The 21424-nt window shown below is 37.6% G+C and overlaps 1 protein-coding gene across 1 annotated transcript; it reads right to left on the bottom strand.

The window, feature by feature from the left end:
- Positions 1–1829: 1829 nt before the first annotated feature.
- LOC100804883 (DCD domain-containing protein NRP-A-like) lies at positions 1830–19329 on the bottom strand. Its single transcript, XM_006578316.4, has 4 exons — positions 19224–19329; positions 2978–3763; positions 2772–2888; positions 1830–2686 (listed from the first exon to the last, which is right to left on the bottom strand). Exons 2-4 carry the CDS (start codon positions 3749–3751, stop codon positions 1955–1957), a joined length of 1623 nt encoding a protein of 540 aa, XP_006578379.1. The 5' UTR covers positions 3752–3763; positions 19224–19329; the 3' UTR covers positions 1830–1954.
- Positions 19330–21424: the final 2095 nt, after the last annotated feature.

The following is a 21424-nucleotide window of genomic DNA, read 5'->3' as shown; positions in this document are numbered from 1 at the left end:
ATATGAAAACATGGTGTCACACGAAGCTCTTTCGAAAAACTCATTTTTATAGCCTTAGATCGAAAATAGCCAATTAGGTTATAGAGATAGTCGACTATATTGTTCTTCATATCACTTGAATTTCTTGAAGAACAGATGGTCAATTATATTCCATATAGTCGACTGTTAGTGAAAGCGAAAAACTCTTTAGACCCAAATGATTTCGTTATGTATTTTTATTCCACCCCCAAATGTGGAACAAAAGTAAGATTCCATTTTCTTATTTTATCTCCATCACCACACTGAAACATAATCATGATTTCCTTGTGTTATTCAACACTACAAAATCATGATTACATTGTGTTATTTTGCAAAACCAAAAAAAAACACAATAGAAGTACGATTCCATCGTACAAGTCAACCCATAACATAACAAAATCATAATTCTACTGTGAATCAAAAAAACAAAAGGGGTGGGGGTAAATTGCCTTAGGGCACTTTTGTCTTTTCATGCCCACATTGTGGTACTGGAATAACAATTATGGTAGTGAAAATAGTAGTTTGCTTTTTTCTTTTCGTTTGAATTGGAGGGCATTGTTATGTGCACCCAACAATTGCATGATTTTCCCGTTTTACCCTTTCTTAAAAGGAATACAGATTAGTTAATTCGTAAGCGTCGTACAGATTAACTTTCGTATTATTAGCACAACACTCTAATCAATTGAACTAATAGACTAATTATATTATAAAATAAATAATGTTGCTATATATAACACCAAAATTTCTAATATATATTTAATGCGCATGTAAATTTAAATAATAAATTTTATGACAATTAATTTTGATATAATAATTAATATGTTTACATATATCAGTATCCCTTTTACGAAAGGACAAAACGAGAAAATCACACAATTATTGGGTGTACCACTAATTTTGTTGGGTGCATCTAGCAACGCCCTCCTTTTATTCATTGTATGGGCTACCTGTTCCAAAATTACATACTTCCTACAGAATAAGATTATTGTATTACATTGTTAATTGTTAATAAACTGGTAAGATCCCAAATAAAACTCCTAAAATCCGTTGTGGATAAAGGTGCATAGACAGGGTAGGAGGGAAGGCTTCAAATCCACTTAAACACTCAGGTGGGTCTTCAAAGCCGAAAGAAAATAAGAATACGGATAAAGAAGGATTAACATGATCAAGCTAAAAGCGTCAAAATTTAAAACCTGATAGAGTACATGACCCTATTAAGATTTCAGTGGATAAGATGCATGCCATCAGATTCAGTCACTTCAAAACTAGGACAATTTGGTTGACTCCTGCTATTAGATCAAAGGGGGGGTTCTGTATGATTCATAGCCCAAGCTCAGTAAAAATGTTTGCAGGCGATCAAACTTAATGTACGTAATTTAAAACAAGCAAAACAAAAAGGCATAGAAAAGATGTCACAATCATTAGGTCTGATTAAAAACATTCAAACAAACTTAGCTGGTTCACCATTCCGGTCATGAAAAACATTGGTAAAACAGTGCATAGAAACACTGAATCATAAGAGGGTTTCCAAACAGATCCGACAGATATTTATCTGCTTGCAAAGCATGACAACCTAACTTAAAAAATCAATTGATATATATAACTTATCCGCTTGCAAAGCATGACAACCTAACTTAAAAAATCAATTGATATATTGCTTGTTTATATTCCTATATGCCAAAGCAGCACATGCCAATTAGACATAAATCACAAATTTTGAAAGTTGCATAGTAATTGGTGTCTGCAAGGCATATTGTCATCATCAATGGCATTTTGCACATCAAATCTCAAACACCATGAAGAAATGATGCTTCCCCAATTCAGAGTTGTGCATTAGAAAAAAAAAAGTATGTAGGATTCGTACAGTTCTTTTAATGTTAATGAGTCATAATCTTAAGAAACACATGCAAGGGGTTTTCAAAAGTGCATGTTTAATTTAGCGAAGTGAATATGAAGGACCAGCGAAAGAGTAACGGGATGAAACTGGCACAGCTGTAGCTTCCAAACTCTCTTGGTAGTGCTGCATTCGATTGTATTCAGACAAAGCATCAGCCGCAGAATATGTTGAATAAAGCCTATCCTGAACAGCCTCCCTCCTTTGTAAGATATCACTTCCAATCAACGATCTTCCCCCAGCCAAATAAGAGCTTGAAGAGATTTCCTCTCTACTCATAGGTGGCAAATATGGATCCCTTGGTGAAGCACCATAGCGATACGGGTGATAAGGATTGTTTGCATGTGTGGAGATTCCGCCATGCAAATAGGTCTGGTGTTCACTCTCATTCAAATGATGAAGATCGCCATGAAGACTTTCTCTGTATGAAGGGACGTTTGTATGGTAGAGAGTGTCCACGTGATGAAGGTGCTCTCTTTCATAATCCCTCTCATAAGGATCCAGTGTAGGATTAACTTGAGAGGCTGGTATGACATTCCTTCTATCTCCTTGGAGACCATAAGCTCGGTAACTCTTCTCAGTAAGAAATAAATCACGGGGAATTTCCTCTTGCCGTTCAATTTGGGGATCCCTTTCCCTGTGCAAATGGGACCATGATCCCCTAACACCATCAAGAGCATCCCTATCATGAATTATTGCTCGTGGAGGGGAGCGAACAGGCTGCAAGCCTGAATGAACATCTACTGGTCGGAAAAGTTCAGTGAGCTTCCTAACCTGAAATAGGACATTTGAATATCATCTATGATGAAGAATAAAAGAAACTGAAAGCTAGCCAATCAGAGGCATATTTGATTCTCACTTGTCGAGCAGTAAGTTCTGTTTTGAACTTGTGCTTCTCATTGTAATTTTCCTGGATTGCCTTTTTGAAAATGCTCTCTGGTAGCGGGAAACAATCAGAAGCAATTTTGAACCGCACCTGAAGGTTGCACCATCAGCACATAACTCATAATAAACAAAGACAACATCGGGACAAATTAGATAGGAAAAAGGATGAGAGCAAGTTACCTGAGCAGGAAAGTTACCACCAAAAGCTCGGGGTTCAAGTTTCATGCCACCAGAAGATGAAGCTTTGTAAATCCCATACAACAGCCTCAGATCAAAATCATAAAGAAAAAGCTTAGTCCCGGGATTGATACTTAAAACAATGTCTTTTTTAGTAGCTGAAACACCCATGACACGATAACGGAAACAGTCAGGTTTTGTCTTCGCACTGCACATAAAGATGAAACCACTAGGTTTTCCTCTCTTTTTCTCACTGGAGACAGTATTTTCCACTCTACCATGCTTAGTTCGGTTTATTCTGCTCCCAGCACCCTTGTCTGACTCTGTATGTTTCTCTTTATTCTTCTGCTTCTGTTCGCTCTTATCCACCTTAATGATCTTATTTTTTTCAGCTCGATGGCTATTCTCAATAGGACTTTTTTCATGAGTGCTCCTATTTTGACTTTCCTTCTCTTTATTCCTTCCATCTTTCTCACTCTTCTCTTTAGGCAGTTCATCACTATTGCCCACTACTTTTTTGTTCTTTCTAAGTCTTCTCTTTCCCCCAATCTGTTGAGAACCTTTATTTATTATGGTCTTGAACTTACCACCCTTGGATTTCTTAACAATTTTAGATTTGGCCTTCAGTGATTGTGGAGTATTCTTGTTACTCAGCTCTGGTTTACTAGATCCTTCAGCAAGATTTGTATCATTATTGTGATCATCTTTTTCAGATGATTGAGGATTAGAAGACTCCCCGGGAGGATACTTACTGCCCTTCTTTCTGTCTCTTTGCATATTATACAGGTACTGGAGCCAACAAATTTCAAAAGGTAAATGTTACTGGAACCAGTAAAGAAAAGCAACAGCAATTCAATTAAGGAGGCTGAGATTGAAGAAAAATGGAGGGGGAAAAGGAAGTCTCAAAAGAACCTCTTGACCTAAATTGGTTATTCAATAATGGCTTAATCATGCCATATATAACTTCCGCTAATGTCAAAACCCATTTACTAACTACTGACACAGGACACTCCGTCATCAAAACTTTATTGCAAAATACTGACAGTAACTAAGATATCTTTAGTTGAACATGTGAAGAACCTCTAACAATATTTCAAAAAATCACTTCACTCAAGCTAAACCTAATGCTTGAAAAATATTTCAGACAAAAACTTCAAAATCAATGATTGTCACATTTGTCAATCCCAGCAGCACAAACCCCAAAAAGACTTAAATAATTTATACTTCACATATATAAATGCTCATAAACAAAAAGAAAAGGAAAAATCAAAATCATAGTCTAAATAATTTATACTTAATATATACAAATGCTCAAAAATAAAAATAAACAAGAAAACCAAAAGTATGTCTTAAAGACACAAGTCAATAACAACAAAAGTTTAAAACATAAAGGAAAAACTTTTCAGCTAAGAGCATAAGAATGTAGGAATGAAGTAAAAATAAAGGGAATTAATATAAAAATAAGAAAACATAGATATGCAAACAAAGGAAAAAGAGTCAGAAATTTTTTAAAGAAAAAAAAAAGAACAATTAGGGACCATGAAGTGGGAAGAAAGAAATCATCACAGGAAGGGGGAAAAACAGAGATCGGTATTAATGAACAGAACTGAGATCAAAGAGACTAAAATCAAGCTGTGCTATGCATGGGTTCAACAAAAGAAATGTGGAGCAAGCTAGTTAAAATTGAGATCCTACCTAGCATAAGGCAAGATAAATATGTAAATTGTGTAATCGTAACATTGGTTGTAAAATCCTACCAACCTAAAACAAAATTGTACTTAAACACACACACACACACATATAAGATAAATAACCTTTAAATTATCTAGAGTAACAATAATTCTCAAATAAAGAAAATATAAAATATAAATTTAAATCATGCTAATAAAGTAGTAATAATATATATAATTAATTATTTTAAAAAATAATTAGCAAATAAAAAAAGTTTAGGTTAAGAAAAATAAGGAAAACATCTTTTTAAATAGTTAAGTTGGCTTGGCTAGTCCCTTTGTCTTTTCTGGGTTTTGTCCCTTTCTATTCTATCCTTCTAGTGGTTTTCGACACACTCAATTCCAGAGATGTATACACTAACACCCTGATAAGCACCTAAGCAATTGGGGAACCCTCCCTTAAAACCTAGCTTCTAAGGGGGCAAAACCAAGCCACTTAAGTACTTCACTGAACGTCCCATACTACTTGATGTGGAATTAGGCACCCATAATACTTATGTCCCTATCATAACACTGCCCCTAAGAGTGGATGAGTCAGTAGCTAACACTCTACAACACTTCACTCAGCCTTTCTAATCTACCCCTTTGTCTTTTCTGGGTTTTGTCCCTTTCTACTCTATCCTTCTAGTGGTTTTCGACACACTCAATTCCAGAGATGTATACACTAACACCCTGATAAGCACCTAAGCAAATGGGGAACCCTCCCTTAAAACCTAGCTTCCAAGGGGGCAAAACCAAGCCACTTAAGTACTTCACTGAACGTCCCATACTACTTGATGTGGAATTAGGCACCCATAATACTTATGTCCCTATCATAACATTGCCCCTAAGAGTGGATGAGTCAGTAGCTAATGTTGGATATCCTTGTATTTTATCTATATTAGGTAGCTTTGTTAGTAAGCTTGTTCAGAAGGGCAGCAGTGAGTTGTCACTGTCATTGCCCTTCTCTCTCCATCTTGTACTCTATATATATGTCTCTTTTTTTAAAATGAATAAAGAAGTGAGAGAAAGGAGGGAATTTCTCCTTCAGTTTCAAGTTGGTACCACAGCAGGTTCCGACCGTCGTCCTCCGCCGCTGGCCGCCATCATCTCCGGCGGATTTTTCCGACGAGACCAAGGTTCGGATCGCCTCGAAAAGCGCAATCCACCCCTAGAACTTGCACCACCATCGGACGCCCCACGCGCCGCTTCTTCCTCGCACGCTTTCCGGCGCGTGCAGCTCACGCGCCGCCGTGCCGGCGTCGGAAGCTGCCCCTTCCGGTCTCGGCAGCTTCGTCATCGCCTCCTGGGTGCGTTTCAGGCCTCACCTCCTTCTTCCAACAAGCCGTTTGGTCAGCTCTTGTGTGTTTTCCTCTCTTGTGTGTTAGGGTTTGCTGTTTGGCTCTTAAATGGCCTCCTCTGGACCTGTTTTTTCATTCTCCGGGACCCCAACCATCACCACTGCAAAGCTGAACTGGAAAAACTACCCTTCGTGGTCTGCTTCCGTGGAGTTGTGGTTCCTTGGTCAAGGACACCATGACCACTTGGAGAAAACCTCAGATTCTGTTTCAGATGATGAAAGACCTGAATGGGAAAAGCTTGATTATCAACTGTGTGTCATGTTATGGCAATCAGTTGAGCCGGATATCTTGGAAATCCTTCGATCATTTAAATCATGTCGTTCCTTTTGGAAGAAAGCCCAAGAAATCTTTGCCAATAATATCCAAAGTTTGTTTGATGCAACCATGAAAGTTACAGCCCTCAAGCAAATCAGTCATGACATGATCGCTCATGTGGGTAAGGCTCGAGCTGCCGTGGAAGAACTGAAAAAGTTCCTTGTAGCTGATTCATTAGAAGAAGTGAATAGGAAACTTGACAAGTTCTACATGGTTCTTATTTTGAGAAGCTTTCATTCAGACTTTGATCATGTGCGTGATCAAGTACTTGCTGGAGACCAGATTCCATCGATGGATTCCCTCATCACTAGGCTTCTCCGCGTGCCTCATTTATTGAAGGATGAGAATCCTACTGATGGAGTGGAGACGTCAGCCATGGTTGCGTCTCGAGGAAGAAGAAGTAGCCGCAACAATAGAGGAGGTCGCAGTGGAAGGGGAGGACGTCCTCATTGCACTTTGTTGAATATCTTTTGGGGTTTCTAAATTAGATTTGTATGCATCATTACTAAATATTTTTTCCTTGTTTTAGAAGTCAGCAGACATAGACTAGACTAGGCTGTCACATAGACTAGGCTAGGCTGTCTTTTCCCCCTTTCTCTCTCTTATGCTTTGTACTCTATAAATTGTAAGTTGAAACATGAATATCAAGAGTCATGTGAGTGAAATTTCCTCACACTTAAATTCAAGTTGGCATCAGAGCGGGTTCCGGCCATCATCGTCGCCGCCGCCACCGGCTGCCACCTCCGGCCACCGTCTGCCACCGCCGGCCGCTGCACTCCGGCCGTCGGAATCTCGCCGAAATTATTTTTTTTGGGTCAAAATGGCTACTTCTGGTCCTGTTTTTTCATTTTCTGGAACTCCAACCATTGCAACTACCAAGCTCAACTGGAAAAATTATTTGTCGTGGTCTGCTTCAATTGAGTTGTGGTTTCTTGGTCAAGGGTACCATGACCACCGAGAGAAAAACGTCAATGTTGTTCCAAACGACAAGAAACCTGAATGGGAGAAGGTAGATTATCAACTCTGTGCTGTTCTGTGGCAATCGGTCGAGTCAGATGTTTTGGAAATTCTTAGATCTTTTAAAACATGTCATCTTTTTTGGAAGAAGGCCCAAGAGATCTTCGCCAACGATATTCAAAGCCTATTTGATGCAACTGTGAAAGTTACAGCTCTCAAGCAATCTAACCATGACATGATTGCACATGTGGGTAAAGCTCGGGCAGTAGTAGAAGAGCTGAGAAGGTTTCTTGTGGTTGATTCGTTGGAAGAGGTGAATAGGAAACTGGACAAGTTCTACATGGTCCTTATCTTGAGGAGTCTACACTCAGATTTTGATCATGTACGTGATCAAGTCCTAGCTGGAGATCAAGTCCCATCGATGGATTCTCTCATTACTAGGCTTCTCCGTGTACCTCATGCGTTGAAGGATGAAAATCTCACTGATGCTGTGGAAACATCAACCATGGTGGCACCTCGTGGGAGAGGGGGAGGCCGTAACAGTAGAGGAGGCCGCAATGGAAGAAGTGGACGTCCGCAATGCACATATTGTAAGAGAATGGGTCACACTCAAGAAAATTGTTACTCTTTGCATGGCTTCCCTGACAAAGTGGCACAAGTATCCAAGTCAGAAAAATCTAAGTCTAAGTTTTTTGATGAGGAATACCAAGAGTATTTGAAGCTCAAGTCCGAGAAATCCAGCAATCAAGCATCATCTTCATCAGTACCATGTTTCTCAACAGCATGTGTTTCTCAATCAATCGGAAGTCCTAGCCCTTGGATACTTGACTCAGGTGCCTCTGATCATATCTCTGGTAACAAGTCCTCCTTTTCATCTATTTTCTTTCCAAAGATTCCTCACCTTGTTACTGTAGCCAATGGGTCCAAAGTTGCGTCTCAAGGAAGTGGTCAAGTATCATTATCTCCTTCATTGAAATTAAATTCTGTATTATTTGTTCCTCAGTGTCCATATAATCTAATCTCATTAAGTCAGTTGACTCGCTCATTAAATTGTTCAGTAACCTTTACCGCTAATTCCTTTGTTATTCAGGAACATGGGACGGGTCGAATGTTAAATTCTAATGTTCCTACACATCACTGGGGAGACGCAGTGCTTACTGCGTGCTTCTTAATTAATAGGATGCCTTCTTCTCTTGAAAACCAAATTCCTCACTCAATTATCTTTCCTCATGACCCATTGTTTCATGTCTCTCCTAGAGTGTTTGGTTGTACTTGTTTTGTCCATGATATTTCCCCTGGTTTAGACAAACTTTCAACTAAGTCAGTAAAATGTGTCTTTTTGGGTTATTCTCGTCTTCAAAAGGGTTACAAATGCTACTCTCCAATCACAAGACGATATTATATATCTGCAGATGTAACCTTCTTTGAAGACACACCTTTCTTCTCATCCTCTATAGATCATTCTTCTTCTCTCCAGGAAGTACTGCCAATTCCTTGTCCTCTAGGTAACTCCGACCAAAATGTCAATGAAGTCCCATCTTCTCTACCAAATTCAATTGAAGTTGTCTCTCCACCTCTGCTTACATATCATCACAGGACACGGCCAGCTGATTCTACAGTACCTGAAGCCTCCCCTCGTGATTCTCATCCTTCTCTAACTAGTCCTCCAACCATGGATCCTGCTTCCTCACCTGTCTCTCATCACTCTGAGTCAGCCTGGCCCATTGCCATCCGAAAAGGTACTCGATCCACTCGCAACCCTCATCCTATTTATAATTTTTTGAGTTACCATCGCTTGTCTCCTTCATATTCTTCCTTTGTTTTCTCTTTATCCTCACACCATGTTCCTTCTAATGTTCATGAGGCACTTAGTCATCCTGGATGGCAATAGGCTATGATTGATGAAATGGAGGCCCTTGAAAATAATGGTACTTGGGAACTTGTTCCTCTTCCACCTGGCAAGAAGACTGTGGGTTGTAGATGGGTCTATGCAGTTAAAGTTGGGCCTAATGGTGAGGTTGATTGGCTTAAGGTTCGATTGGTAGCTAAAGGTTATACTCAGATTTATGGCCTTGATTAATGTGACACCTTTTCTCCTGTGGCTAAAATCACCACTGTTCGTCTGTTTCTTGCTATGGCAGCCATGCGTCATTGGCCTCTTCATCAGCTTGACATTAAGAATGCTTTCCTCCATGGTGATCTTGAGGAGGAGATTTATATGGAGCAACCTCCTGGGTTTGTTGCTCAGGGGGAGTATGGTCTTGTTTGTAAGCTGCGTCGATCTCTCTATGGGTTGAAGCAATCCCCTCAGGCTTGGTTTGGTAAATTCAGTCATATTGTTCAACTTTTTGGGTTGAAACGAAGTGAGGCTGATCATTCTGTTTTTTATTGTCATTCATCCTCTGGGAAATGTGTTTATTTGATAGTATACGTTGATGATATAGTGATTACAGGGAATGATGCTACTAAGATTGTTCAGCTAAAGGAGCACTTATTCAGTCATTTCCAGACCAAAGACCTGGGATATTTGAAGTACTTCCTTGGTATTGAGGTGGCTCAGTCAGGAGATGGTGTTGTGATCTCTCAGAGGAAGTATGCCCTAGACATTTTGGAGGAAACAGGCATGCAGAATTGTAGACCTGTTGATAGCCCTATGGATCCAAATCTGAAGCTCCTGCAGATCAGAGTGAAATGTGTCCTGATCCCGAGAGATATAGAAGACTTGTGGGAAAACTCATTTATCTCACCATTACAAGACCTGATATTTCCTTTGCTGTTGGAGTGGTGAGCCAATTTATGCAAAATCCTCGTGTTGATCATTGGAATGTTGTTATGCGTATTCTTAGATACATTAAGAGAGCTCCAGGACAAGGATTACTTTATGAAGACAAAGGTAATACACAAGTATCTGGGTATTGTGATGCAGATTGCGCTGGTTGTCCTATGGATAGGAGATCCACATCTAGATATTGTGTTTCCATTGGAGGGAATGCTATCTCTTGGAAGAGCAAGAAGCAAACTGTTGTTGCCTGGTCCAGTGCAAAGGCTGAATATAGATCTATGGCCATGGCTACATGTGAACTTATGTGGATCAAACAACTACTTCAAGAATTGAGATTCTGTGAAGTTGGGCAAATGAAGTTATATTGTGATAACCAAGCCACTCTCCATATTGCTTCAAATCCAGTCTTTCATGAGAGAACCAAACACATAGAAATTGACTATCATTTCATTCGGGAGAAGCTATTGTCCAAAGAAATTATCACTTAGTTCATTAGCTCTAATGATCAGTCAACAGATATTTTGACTAAGTCATTGCGAGGACCTAGGATTCAGTTTATTTGTTCCAAGCTTGGTGCATATGATCTATATGCTCCAGCTTGAGGGGGAGTGTTGAATATCTTTTGGGGTTTCTAAATTAGATTTGTATGCATCATTACTAAATATTTTTTCCTTATTTTAGAAGTCAGCAGACATAGACTAGACTAGGCTGTCACATAGACTAGGCTAGGCTGTCTTTTCCCCCTTTCTCTCTCTTATGCTTTGTACTCTATAAATTGTAAGCTGAAACATGAATATCAAGAGTCATGTGAGTGAAATTTCCTCACACTTAAATTCAAGTCACTTATTGCAAGAGGATGGGTCACACCCAAGAGAATTGTTATTCGTTGCATGGGTTTCCCAACAAGGTCGCACAGGTCTCTCATTCAGAGAAAGCAGAGTCTAGATTTTCTGATGAGGAGTATCAGGAGTATTTGAAGCTTAAATCCGAGAAACCCAGCAACCAAGCTCAATCCTCCTCTGTACCATGTGTTTCAACAGCCTGTATCTCTCAATCCATTGAAGGTTCTAGTCCTTGGATACTCGACTCAGGTGCCTCTGATCATATTTCTGGTAACAAATCCTCCTTTTCATCCTTCTCTTTTCCAAAAATTCCTCACCACGTTACTGTAGCCAATGGTTCCAAGGTTGTGTCTCAAGGAAGTGGTCAAGTTTCATTATCTCCTTCTCTGAAATTGAATTCTGTGTTATTCATTCCTCAGTGTCCCTATAATTTAATTTCATTAAGTCAGTTAACGCGTTCGTTAAATTGTTCAGTAACCTTTACAGCTAATTCGTTTGTTATTCAGGAACATGGGACGGGGCGACTGATTGGAGAAGGACATGAATCACGAGGACTTTACTACTTGGAATCCAGTCCACCTGGGGCTTGTTTTGCAATCTCAAAGCCCAAACTTTTGCATGATCGTCTAGGTCACCCAAGCTTACCAAAATTGAAGATGATGGTTCCTAGTCTCAAGAATCTTCGAGTCTTAGATTGTGAGTCTTGTCAACTAGGAAAACATATCAGGTCGTCATTTCCTCAAACTGTACAAAGATGTAACTCGGCTTTCTCTACCATTCATTCTGACATTTGGGGACCAAGTCGTGTTACATCTTTTGGTTTTCAATATTTTATAACCTTCATTGATGAATTCTCCAGATGTACTTGGGTTTATTTAATGAAAGACAGATCTGAACTTTTTCCTATATTCGTGTCTTTTTATCATGAGATTGAGAATCAATTTGGAAAAACAATTAAAATTTTCAGGAGTGACAATGCTAAAGAATATTTCTCTCATGATCTTTCTTCTTTTTTGTCTTCCAAAGGTATTTTACATCAGTCTACATGTCCTCACACACCACAACAAAATGGCATAGCAGAAAGGAAGAATCGTCATCTTCTTGAAACTGCACGCTCCCTAATGTTAAATTCAAATGTTCCTACACATCATTGGGGAGATGCAGTGCTTACTGCTTGTTTCCTAATCAATAGGATGCCCTCTTCTTCTCTTGAAAACCAAATCCCTCACTCAATCGTCTTCCCTCATGATTCACTATTTCATGTCTCTCCTAAAGTGTTTGGTTGTACTTGTTTTGTCCATGATTTGTCTCCTGGTTTAGACAAACTCTCTGCTAGGTCAGTTAAATGCGTCTTCTTGGGTTATTATCGTCTTCAAAAAGGTTACAAATGTTATTCTCCAACCCTGAGAAGATACTACATGTCTGCAGATGTAACCTTCTTTGAAGACACACCATTCTTCTCACCTTCCGAAGACCATTCTTCATCTCTTCAGGAAGTTCTCCCTATTCCTTCTCCTTATCCTCTAGATGACTCCGACCAAAATGTCATTGTTGGTCCCTCTTCCTCACCGGATTCACCTGAAATTGTATCTTCACCTTTGATTACAGATCAACCCAGGACAATGCACATTGGATTTCCAGTACCTGAAGCTTCTCCCCGTGGTTCTCGTTCTTCTTCAGCCAGTCCTCCACTCATGGCTCATTCCACCTCTTCTCATTCTGACACACATTGGCCCATTGCCATCAGGAAAGGTATTCGCTCTACTCGTAATCCTCATCCTATTTATAATTTCTTAAGTTACCATCGTTTGACTTCTTCATATAGTTCCTTTGTTTTCTCATTGGCCTCCATTACTATTCCTTCCACTGTCCGTGAGGCACTTGATCATCCTGGGTGGAGACAGGCTATGGTTGATGAGATGCAGGCTCTTGAAGATAATGGTACTTGGGAGCTTGTTCCTCTTCCTCCTGGTAAGACCACTGTGGGTTGTAGATGGGTCTACACTGTTAAAGTTGGGCCCAACGGTAAGGTTGATCGGCTTAAGGCTCGCTTGGTGGCTAAGGGCTACACACAGGTATATGACATTGATTACTGTGACACTTTCTCTCATGTCGCCAAACTCACCATTGTTCGTCTGTTTCTTGCTATGGCTGCTATCCGTCACTGGCCCCTCCATCAGCTTGATATTAAGAATGTCTTTCTCCATGGTGACCTTGAGGAGGATATTTATATGGAGCAACCTCCTGGGTTTGTTGCTCAGGGGGAGTATGGTCTTGTTTGTAAGCTTCACCGATCTCTCTATGGGTTGAAGCAATCTCCTCGCGCTTGGTTTGGTAAATTTAGTCATGTTGTCCGCATGTTTGGACTGAAACGAAGTGAAGCTGATCATTCTGTATTTTATTGTCATATATCCCCTGAAAAATGTGTTTACCTAATTGTCTATGTTGATGATATAGTGATTACAGGGAATGATACTACTAAGATCACCCAGCTAAAAGAGCACTTATTCAGTCATTTTCAGACCAAAGATTTGGGCCCTTTGAAGTATTTCCTTGGTATTGAAGTAGCTCAATCAAGAGATGGTGTTGTGATCTCTCAGAAAAAGTATGCTCTTGACATTTTAGAAGAAACAGGTATGCAGAATTGTAGACCTGTTGAAAGTCCTATGGATCCAAACCTGAAGCTCATGGCAGATCAAAGTGAAGTTTATCCTGATCCCGAGAGATATCGGAGGCTTGTGGAAAAACTCATTTACCTTACCATTACCAGACCTGATATCTCCTTTGTTGTGGGAGTGGTTAGCCAGTTTATGCAAAATCCTCATTTGGACCATTGGAATGTTGTCATGCGTATTCTGAGATATGTTAAAAAAGCTCATGGTCAAGGGTTATTGTATGAAGACAAGGGTAATACACAACTATCGGGATATTGTGATGTTGATTGGGCTGGTTGTCCCATGGATAGAAGGTCTACATCAGGCTATTGTGTCTTCATTGGAGGAAATCTTATTTCTTGGAAAAGCAAGAAACAGACAGTTGTCGCTCGGTCCAGTGCAGAAGCTGAATATCAATCTATGGCTATGGTTACTTGTGAGCTCATGTGGATTAAACAGTTTCTGCAGGAATTGAGGTTTTGTGAAGAGCTGCCAATGAAGTTGTATTGTGATAATCAGGTTGCTCTTCATATTGCCTCAAACCCAGTTTTTCATGAAAGGACTAAGCAGATAGAGATTGATTGTCATTTCATTCGAGAGAAGCTTCTGTCCAAGGAGATTGTCACTGAGTTCATTGGTTCTAATGATCAGCCAGCAGATATTTTGACTAAGTCCTTAAGAGGACCTAAAATTCAGATTGTATGTTCCAAGCTTGGTGCATATGATTTATATGCTCCAGCTTGAGGGGGAGTGTTGGATATCCTTGTATTTTATCTATATTAGGTAGCTTTGTTAGTAAGCTTGTTCAGAAGGGCAGCAGTGAGTTGTCACTGTCACTGCCCTTCTCTCTCCATCTTGTACTCTATATATATGTCTTTTTTTTAAAATGAATAAAGAAGTGAGAGAAAGGAGGGAATTTCTCCTTCAGTTTCAAGTGCTAACACTCTACAACACTTCACTCAGCCTTTCTAATCTACCCCTTTGTAGGTAGCCCTTTCCAAGTCATCGGCAACCAGCTCTAATACCAATTGATAAGCACTTGGGAAACCCTCGCTTAAAAGCTTGTTGAGAAGGGCCAGAAACCAAACCACTTAAGTACTCCACCAAGCATCCCATATTGCACGATGTGGGACTAAGGCATCCCATAACACCCAAGTCCCTATCACTAGTTGAGGACTGCCCAAACTTTTTAAGCTCTATTTAAGCCATATCTCTTATCGATGTGGGACTAAACCACCACCCTCAAGGTTGCAACTGAGGCAACCCCCAAAGAGGCCACAACTAAGGTGGGCTAGGGGTGATTGCAATTAAGGCAGCTTTCCAACACTCTCCCTCATGCCCAGGGTTACCAGCATGGAGAGTGGCAAATGCAGGTGGCCCAACAACAGATCTAGGATAAGTTCTAATATCATGTTAGAATTTGAGCTTAGAGCCGAACTCAACCCCACAAAATCGACTGTAAGGTGAGGTATGCCCAAGCTTTACAAGCTCTATTTAAGTCAATCTCTAGTCGATGTGGGACTAAACCACCCCCCTTAAGGCTGCAATTAAGGCAGCCCCCAAAAAGGCAACGACTAAGGCAAGCTAGGGGTTACTGCAATTGAGAATGTTTTCTACAAAAAGCTTGACAAGTACCAGATAACAGTCAAAATGAAGAGGAAAAATAAGGTTCAAGGGTTCTTTGCAGGTGGATCTCTTTTAAAAAAAATCCCTCTAAGTTGCACAAAGGGAATAAGGGATCGATCATCCAATACCAGGATACCACTAATAACACTTAAGATCATGTAATTGCACTAGAATAAGTTTTCTAGGGAGATCGGGATGGCTAACATAAAAATGAAAAATAAAAAAACCCTTGTCTTGCCAAATTGTGTAATCATATGAGGAAGATCACAATTTTGACTGCAATGATGCCAGAGAGTTGTGGGATTGCCAGAAATGAGATTTAGGCACTTGTGCTGTTTGGTCGCAAAACAGTGAAAATTGTGTTCATTCTTGTTTTCTATCCAAAATAGAAATCGCATAGATACCCAAAAAAAATGGGTTCAGCCTTGCACAAGATCAGCTGCAAAAACAGGATTTTTTCCATGTGAAGCATAGCATCCAATATGGCCAGAGTTTTTCATGATGCCAATCGCTTCATGGCCACAACTCTGGCTACAATGAAACACAACCCTAAACAAAATGAAACTGGTAGATGCCACAATACAACCACTCCACCACTATAGTGGTGTGATTGTGTTATATTGATTTTTAAGGATCTTCTCAAACTAAGATGAGAAGATCTACAATTAGTTATTATTAATAACCAATGAAGGATGACTGGTACATCTTAAAATAAAAGGGAATGTATTCCATTAATCAGTCATGCAAATAGTGCTGTGAAAGACATAAGGAAAACCATAGAGGAAGAAATAATATGCTTTAAATCCTATATGGCACTACCAGTGAAACTTAAACAAGCAAAGATAAATGCTTAAGAGTTAAGACCATGTCCACAATATATCCATACATCTATCCAAACACCTAAAGTTTGACTTTGAGTAACATAACAAAAGCAGAAAATGACAATTTAGGGTTGTGATGAATTTATCAATCAATTTAGACCTGCATCTTTCAGCATTTCTGAACATACATTCAAACGAGTAAATAGAATAGAGAAAATATAAATGGCTTTTGCAATTGATTGACAATTCACACAAAGCAGAAAAGGAAACAATTAAATTAAGAAGGCTGAGATAGGACTAGAAAAGAAAAAGGAAGGGAAAAAGAAAGTGTCAACAAATTGTTTGACATAAAAACTGTTGTTACATATAAGAGTAAGCATGAAGTTTATAACTTCCATTAAGGTGTGAAGCTGCTGGAATTGAAGCAATGAAAAAGAGCAGAGTTTACTAATACTTGCACTAACACTTTGTTAGATGGAAACTTTAATTACAAGACAGGAAGGCACTATGATAACTTCATGTTCAATCAGGTCTAATAATACTTTAAGAAATCACTTCATTCAAAAACTCAAGCTAACCCATGAAACAATTCACAACATTTTTTCAAGACCAATCAATATTATGTTTAACTTTTCAAGAACTTTCTTGAACTAAACTGAGCAGATTTACAAATTACAAGTAGTAAGACCAATGGAGGTCATACAGTTCATCTCAAAAATAAAAGAGAATATTTTCCATTAATCAGCTCTGCCAATTGGACAGCAAAATAAATTTGGCCAATTATGAGACCATAGAACAATCCCAACTGACTACAGAAGAAAGTCACTTCTTTACAGGGTTAATGAGGAGAACAAAGCCATGCACCAAGATTTCAGGAATACAGTAGAGGAAGAATTATATGCCTTGAAACCCTGAAATGCCTTACCAGTGACACAATAGAACATAAATAAAGATAAATAAACAGGTAAACTCAACAAAACAACAGATAAATGCTTAAGAACATGTCCACAATATATTCATGCAATCATGCATCATCTCAAACACTGACAAATTAACTTTGAGTAACTTACCAAAGGCAGAAAAAGATAAATCAGGGCTGTGTCGCTGTGATGTGATGAATGCCGATTAATTCAGCTCTGCGTCTTTGTGTAGTTCAGTATGAAATTTGTGCAAAGCCAAACTATTAGAAACTTTATACATTGGATATTTTAAGTGTTAAGATATAAAATAAAGCCCAAGAGAAAAAGTTGAAAATATATTATAGGAATTTTGACAATAACAACTACATCCTTTATTTTTCCGCACCAAAAGAACATAGATGGAAGGAATTTATTTTCTCAGACCCATCCAGCTCTTAATTTGACCATACAACATGGACAGAGGAATAAGCATAACAATAATATGGAAACTTAAGAAGTATACACACACAGAACCGACAAAACACCATTCAACAGGATAGAACAAAGCAAAACAGAAACAAAATGGAACATGCCATAGATTGCAATTGAATGTTTGACCATTTGGGTACCACTTTTATTAGGGAAATAATAATTGGGGTTTTTTTCCAAAAGCTGACTCATAAATGTGACAGTGATTATTTGTTCCAAAACAAAGGTTACTAGGTGTGTTTGACAAAGTGTCTTTGTTAAAGAGGAAATGGGCAGGAAATAGAGAGGATGGAGAGGAAATAGATGAGAAATGGGGAATTTCTCTTGTTTGGTAGGGTGGAAATAAAAGAGAATAAAAAGGTGTGGGGAGGGGCCCACATCTTTTTATTTCCTTTCTGAACTACACAGAAATGTGAGGGGGAGGACCCATGCCCGCACGCTTTGCGATGTTTTATTCTGGCAATTTCACAGAAATTGCACATTTTCTGGCATTTTTTTTCTAGTCATTCAAAATATAAGTGAGAGACAACCCTCGCCCTATAAGCTAACTTTTGGGATTGAGTTAGACCTAAACTCACATTCTAAGAATCTAAGATGGTATCAAAGCCTATCCTAGATCCATTAAATAGGTCACCCATCATGTCATCCACGCACCAAGCCCAAAAGCGCTGGACGTGAAGTGTATTGGAAAAAACTCAAGTCTCACATTGGCTAGAGATAAGGCCAATATAGAGTATATAAATGAGGGACAGCCCTCACCCTATGAGCTAACTTTTGGGGTTGAGTTAGGCTTAAACTCACATTCTAAGATTAAAAAGCAAAACACTACAAATTGAGCATTTACTGGCAGTTTTATACAATATTGACAATTTAAACCGTTAGTTGTACAAAAATCAATTTTAGAAGAGCGTAATCATTTTTCACTAATCACAACCCACTGTGAACAAAAAATCGATTAACAAAGGATTTTTTAATTTCTCTTTTCCCTATTTCTCTTAAACCAACACCCATAAATTCATTCTATTTCTCACCTATTTTCATTCACTCTATCTCTCTTTTCCATATTTCCATCCACCCTATTTCTCATTTATTTCTTTCCTTCCTACTAAGCACATCCTATATGTGTATGAACAGTGCTATTCTTTAAAATAGTTCTGCTTCATTGGTTAAAATAGTGATGAAATTATAAACATTGAAAAAATCATAATACGGTTTAAAATCACCATAATGAATGTGCCCAGCAGATTCTCCTTCAGTTTTTTGAATTCCAATCCAACTCACTACCTGTCTACACAAACTTTGTACCACTCCACTTACAAAAATAAAAAAAGATACAACAAAAACAAGAATAAGGGCTTAACTGAAAATGGATATGGAACCATAATCAAATTCAACCTTAAATTAACTCGGACATTTCAAAAAAAACAAAACCCTAAATTCACTCAAATATTTAAAACAAAAACAAAAAAACTCAAAGAATTAGCACAAGTCAAAGTTCTACAGTAGCTAGCAGCTTATCCAGCATCCTTTCTAACATCAACAATAAAAGGTATATAAAAGAACCCCATGCAAAACATTTTCCCCCCATCTCAAAATCCTAATCCGCAACGATTTTTAGAGGTGAAAATCATCAAAAAAAAAATCAAAATGGGGTACCCCAAAAACTACTCAGATTCATCAAAATTAGGTCCACGTGTTCCTCGACCAACAAATTTGAAGAGCAATTCACAATCTAAACCATACCACGCGCAAAGAAGGAGCTTCAATCGAAAGCAAGTAGTAGAGAGAGAGTACCTTGGAAAGAGAGAGAGAGAGAGAGAGAGACCGAAAAGGTAGAGAAAGAAAGGAACGACGCAAGCAGGGATGTGCTCCAAATTGAAACCACCCACAACGACCTAAAAGCCTTTCCTATGTTAGTCATCGTTATTTGATATATACCTATTCTATCCCACATAAAACATTTAATTATTTTTTTAATATCACTAAAATATACTATAATTCAACATTTTGATCCTAGTAATATTTTTGTTTTGTAGTATTAATAATTTAATATGTTTATTTTACTGTGATTCATAAAAAAAAATCAATTGTAACGTAAAGTTATTTTGGATTTCATTTTTAGCTACTGTGAGTCAGTTACATATAGAGATCAAAATTAAGAATACATACAGATTCAAATTTAAGTCATACATTAATGATATTTTTATATATAATTACATTTATTTGAAGAAAAAAACTTATAAAAAATATGATTTAAAAAAAACGTGATGTATGTGGAGAAAAGCTTAATCTATCTATACTTTTTACAACCAAGAGTCTACTACCGGCTAAACCACCGTGTAAAATTGTATAAAAGGCATTGAAAAGGAAAAATAATACAATTATTTCGATACGTCCAGTCTTAGACGATTACATATTAATAGAAATAAAATAATAATAATAATTTGTTTATTTATTTATTTATTTATTATTATTATTATTATTATATCAAGTTGAATTGAGTTAATGGGATTTAAAATTCATTAACCTAACATTCAATTCAATTATAATTGGTTAGCTAAAGTGAACTCAAAACAATTGGATGATCCAACCCAACTCACTCAAATGTAGTTGAATTAGGTTTAGTTGATCGGATTCATATGTGAGGATACTCAATTTCATTGGAGTAAACACAAATAAATAAATGAGAAAATTGAAAAAGAGAATAAAAACACAAAATCGTTGGTGGAATTTTCTTCTTCTAACTATATTTTTTCATTCACAAGGCTCAAACTCGAGACCTTACTTAAGAAGACCAAGTTCAATACCACTCAGACTAACCACTTGTTGGTTTTAGCCCCAAGGTACGAGAGGGGAAAGTTTATTCTTCAAAGTTTATTGAAAAATAATAAAATAATTAACCCCAACTATATTTTTTTCATGGGTAAGTCATAATCTCATTGTCAACCAATATTTAACCCAGAAGACAAAAAAAATATTTATTTTCATGCATAAATCACTTTTGATGAGTAAAACTACACATATACTCTCCTTACTACCCTCTATCCCACTACCCTTTTAATTTTTCTTTCATGTATGTGCTATAGTTTTTCTCATTGCCACGAATTTAGAATGCCTACTTTAGAAATGTAGGTAGTAAGCTTACAATAAATTTTATTTTTATGTTTCAATAGTTTAAATTTTTTTTATGTTTCAATAGTTCTTTAATAATATTACTTTTTTCTTTCAACTGTTTAAATAATAGTGTGCTTCTTACTCTTATTATCCAATGTTGATCTTATAATTAGTAGAATAGTTTATGATTTATATTATATTTAATTTTATTTTGTATGCTTATATTAATTGACAAGTATTTGAGGAAGATATCCCTTCACCAAAATTTCAATATCTTTAAATTTGTTGAAGTAGCAAAGTGCTTATCAAACTCTCTAAATTTACTAGAATCTTATTTTTCTCTTACCAAACAACATCGGTCTCATGTGTGCTACAAAGATATTATTACATACACTCCTAGGAAGACAAAAAATGTCAAACAAACACGGTAACATCCCAATTTTTCATGTGTGTGTGGTAGACAATATTATTGTTTTGTTAGGCGATTGGGTAGTGTTTTTACACTATTCAAATGGTAAAAAAATGAGATATTACCATAGGATATCTACGCATGGTTAAACTCTTAAGCTTTTGAGCTAAAGTTTAGAAAAAATAAAGTAAATTCAGAGAAAATTCTCAGCTCAACTAATGGTTGACTTATAAATGACCTAGATGTTAATAATTGGATTTTGGTCTAGAAATAGAAATTAGAAGCTTGAAATAAAATTAGTAATTAATGTAAGTAAAGTTAGAAATTAAGTAGGGATAATTAAGGTTGATTAATGGTGATTTGTATTCCAGAGAATTAGAAAAAAGGTAATTAAGTCATAAGAGTTTAAAGGGGAGAGCATTTTCGTAAATGACTATATAACTAGTTTAAAAATAGAATTTTATTTTAATTA

Source organism: Glycine max, chromosome 4 (genome assembly GCF_000004515.6).
Source record: "Glycine max cultivar Williams 82 chromosome 4, Glycine_max_v4.0, whole genome shotgun sequence".
NCBI lineage: Eukaryota > Viridiplantae > Streptophyta > Magnoliopsida > Fabales > Fabaceae > Glycine > Glycine max.
Note: the sequence above shows the minus strand (reverse complement) of the source record. Positions and strands in the feature narration are given on the sequence as shown.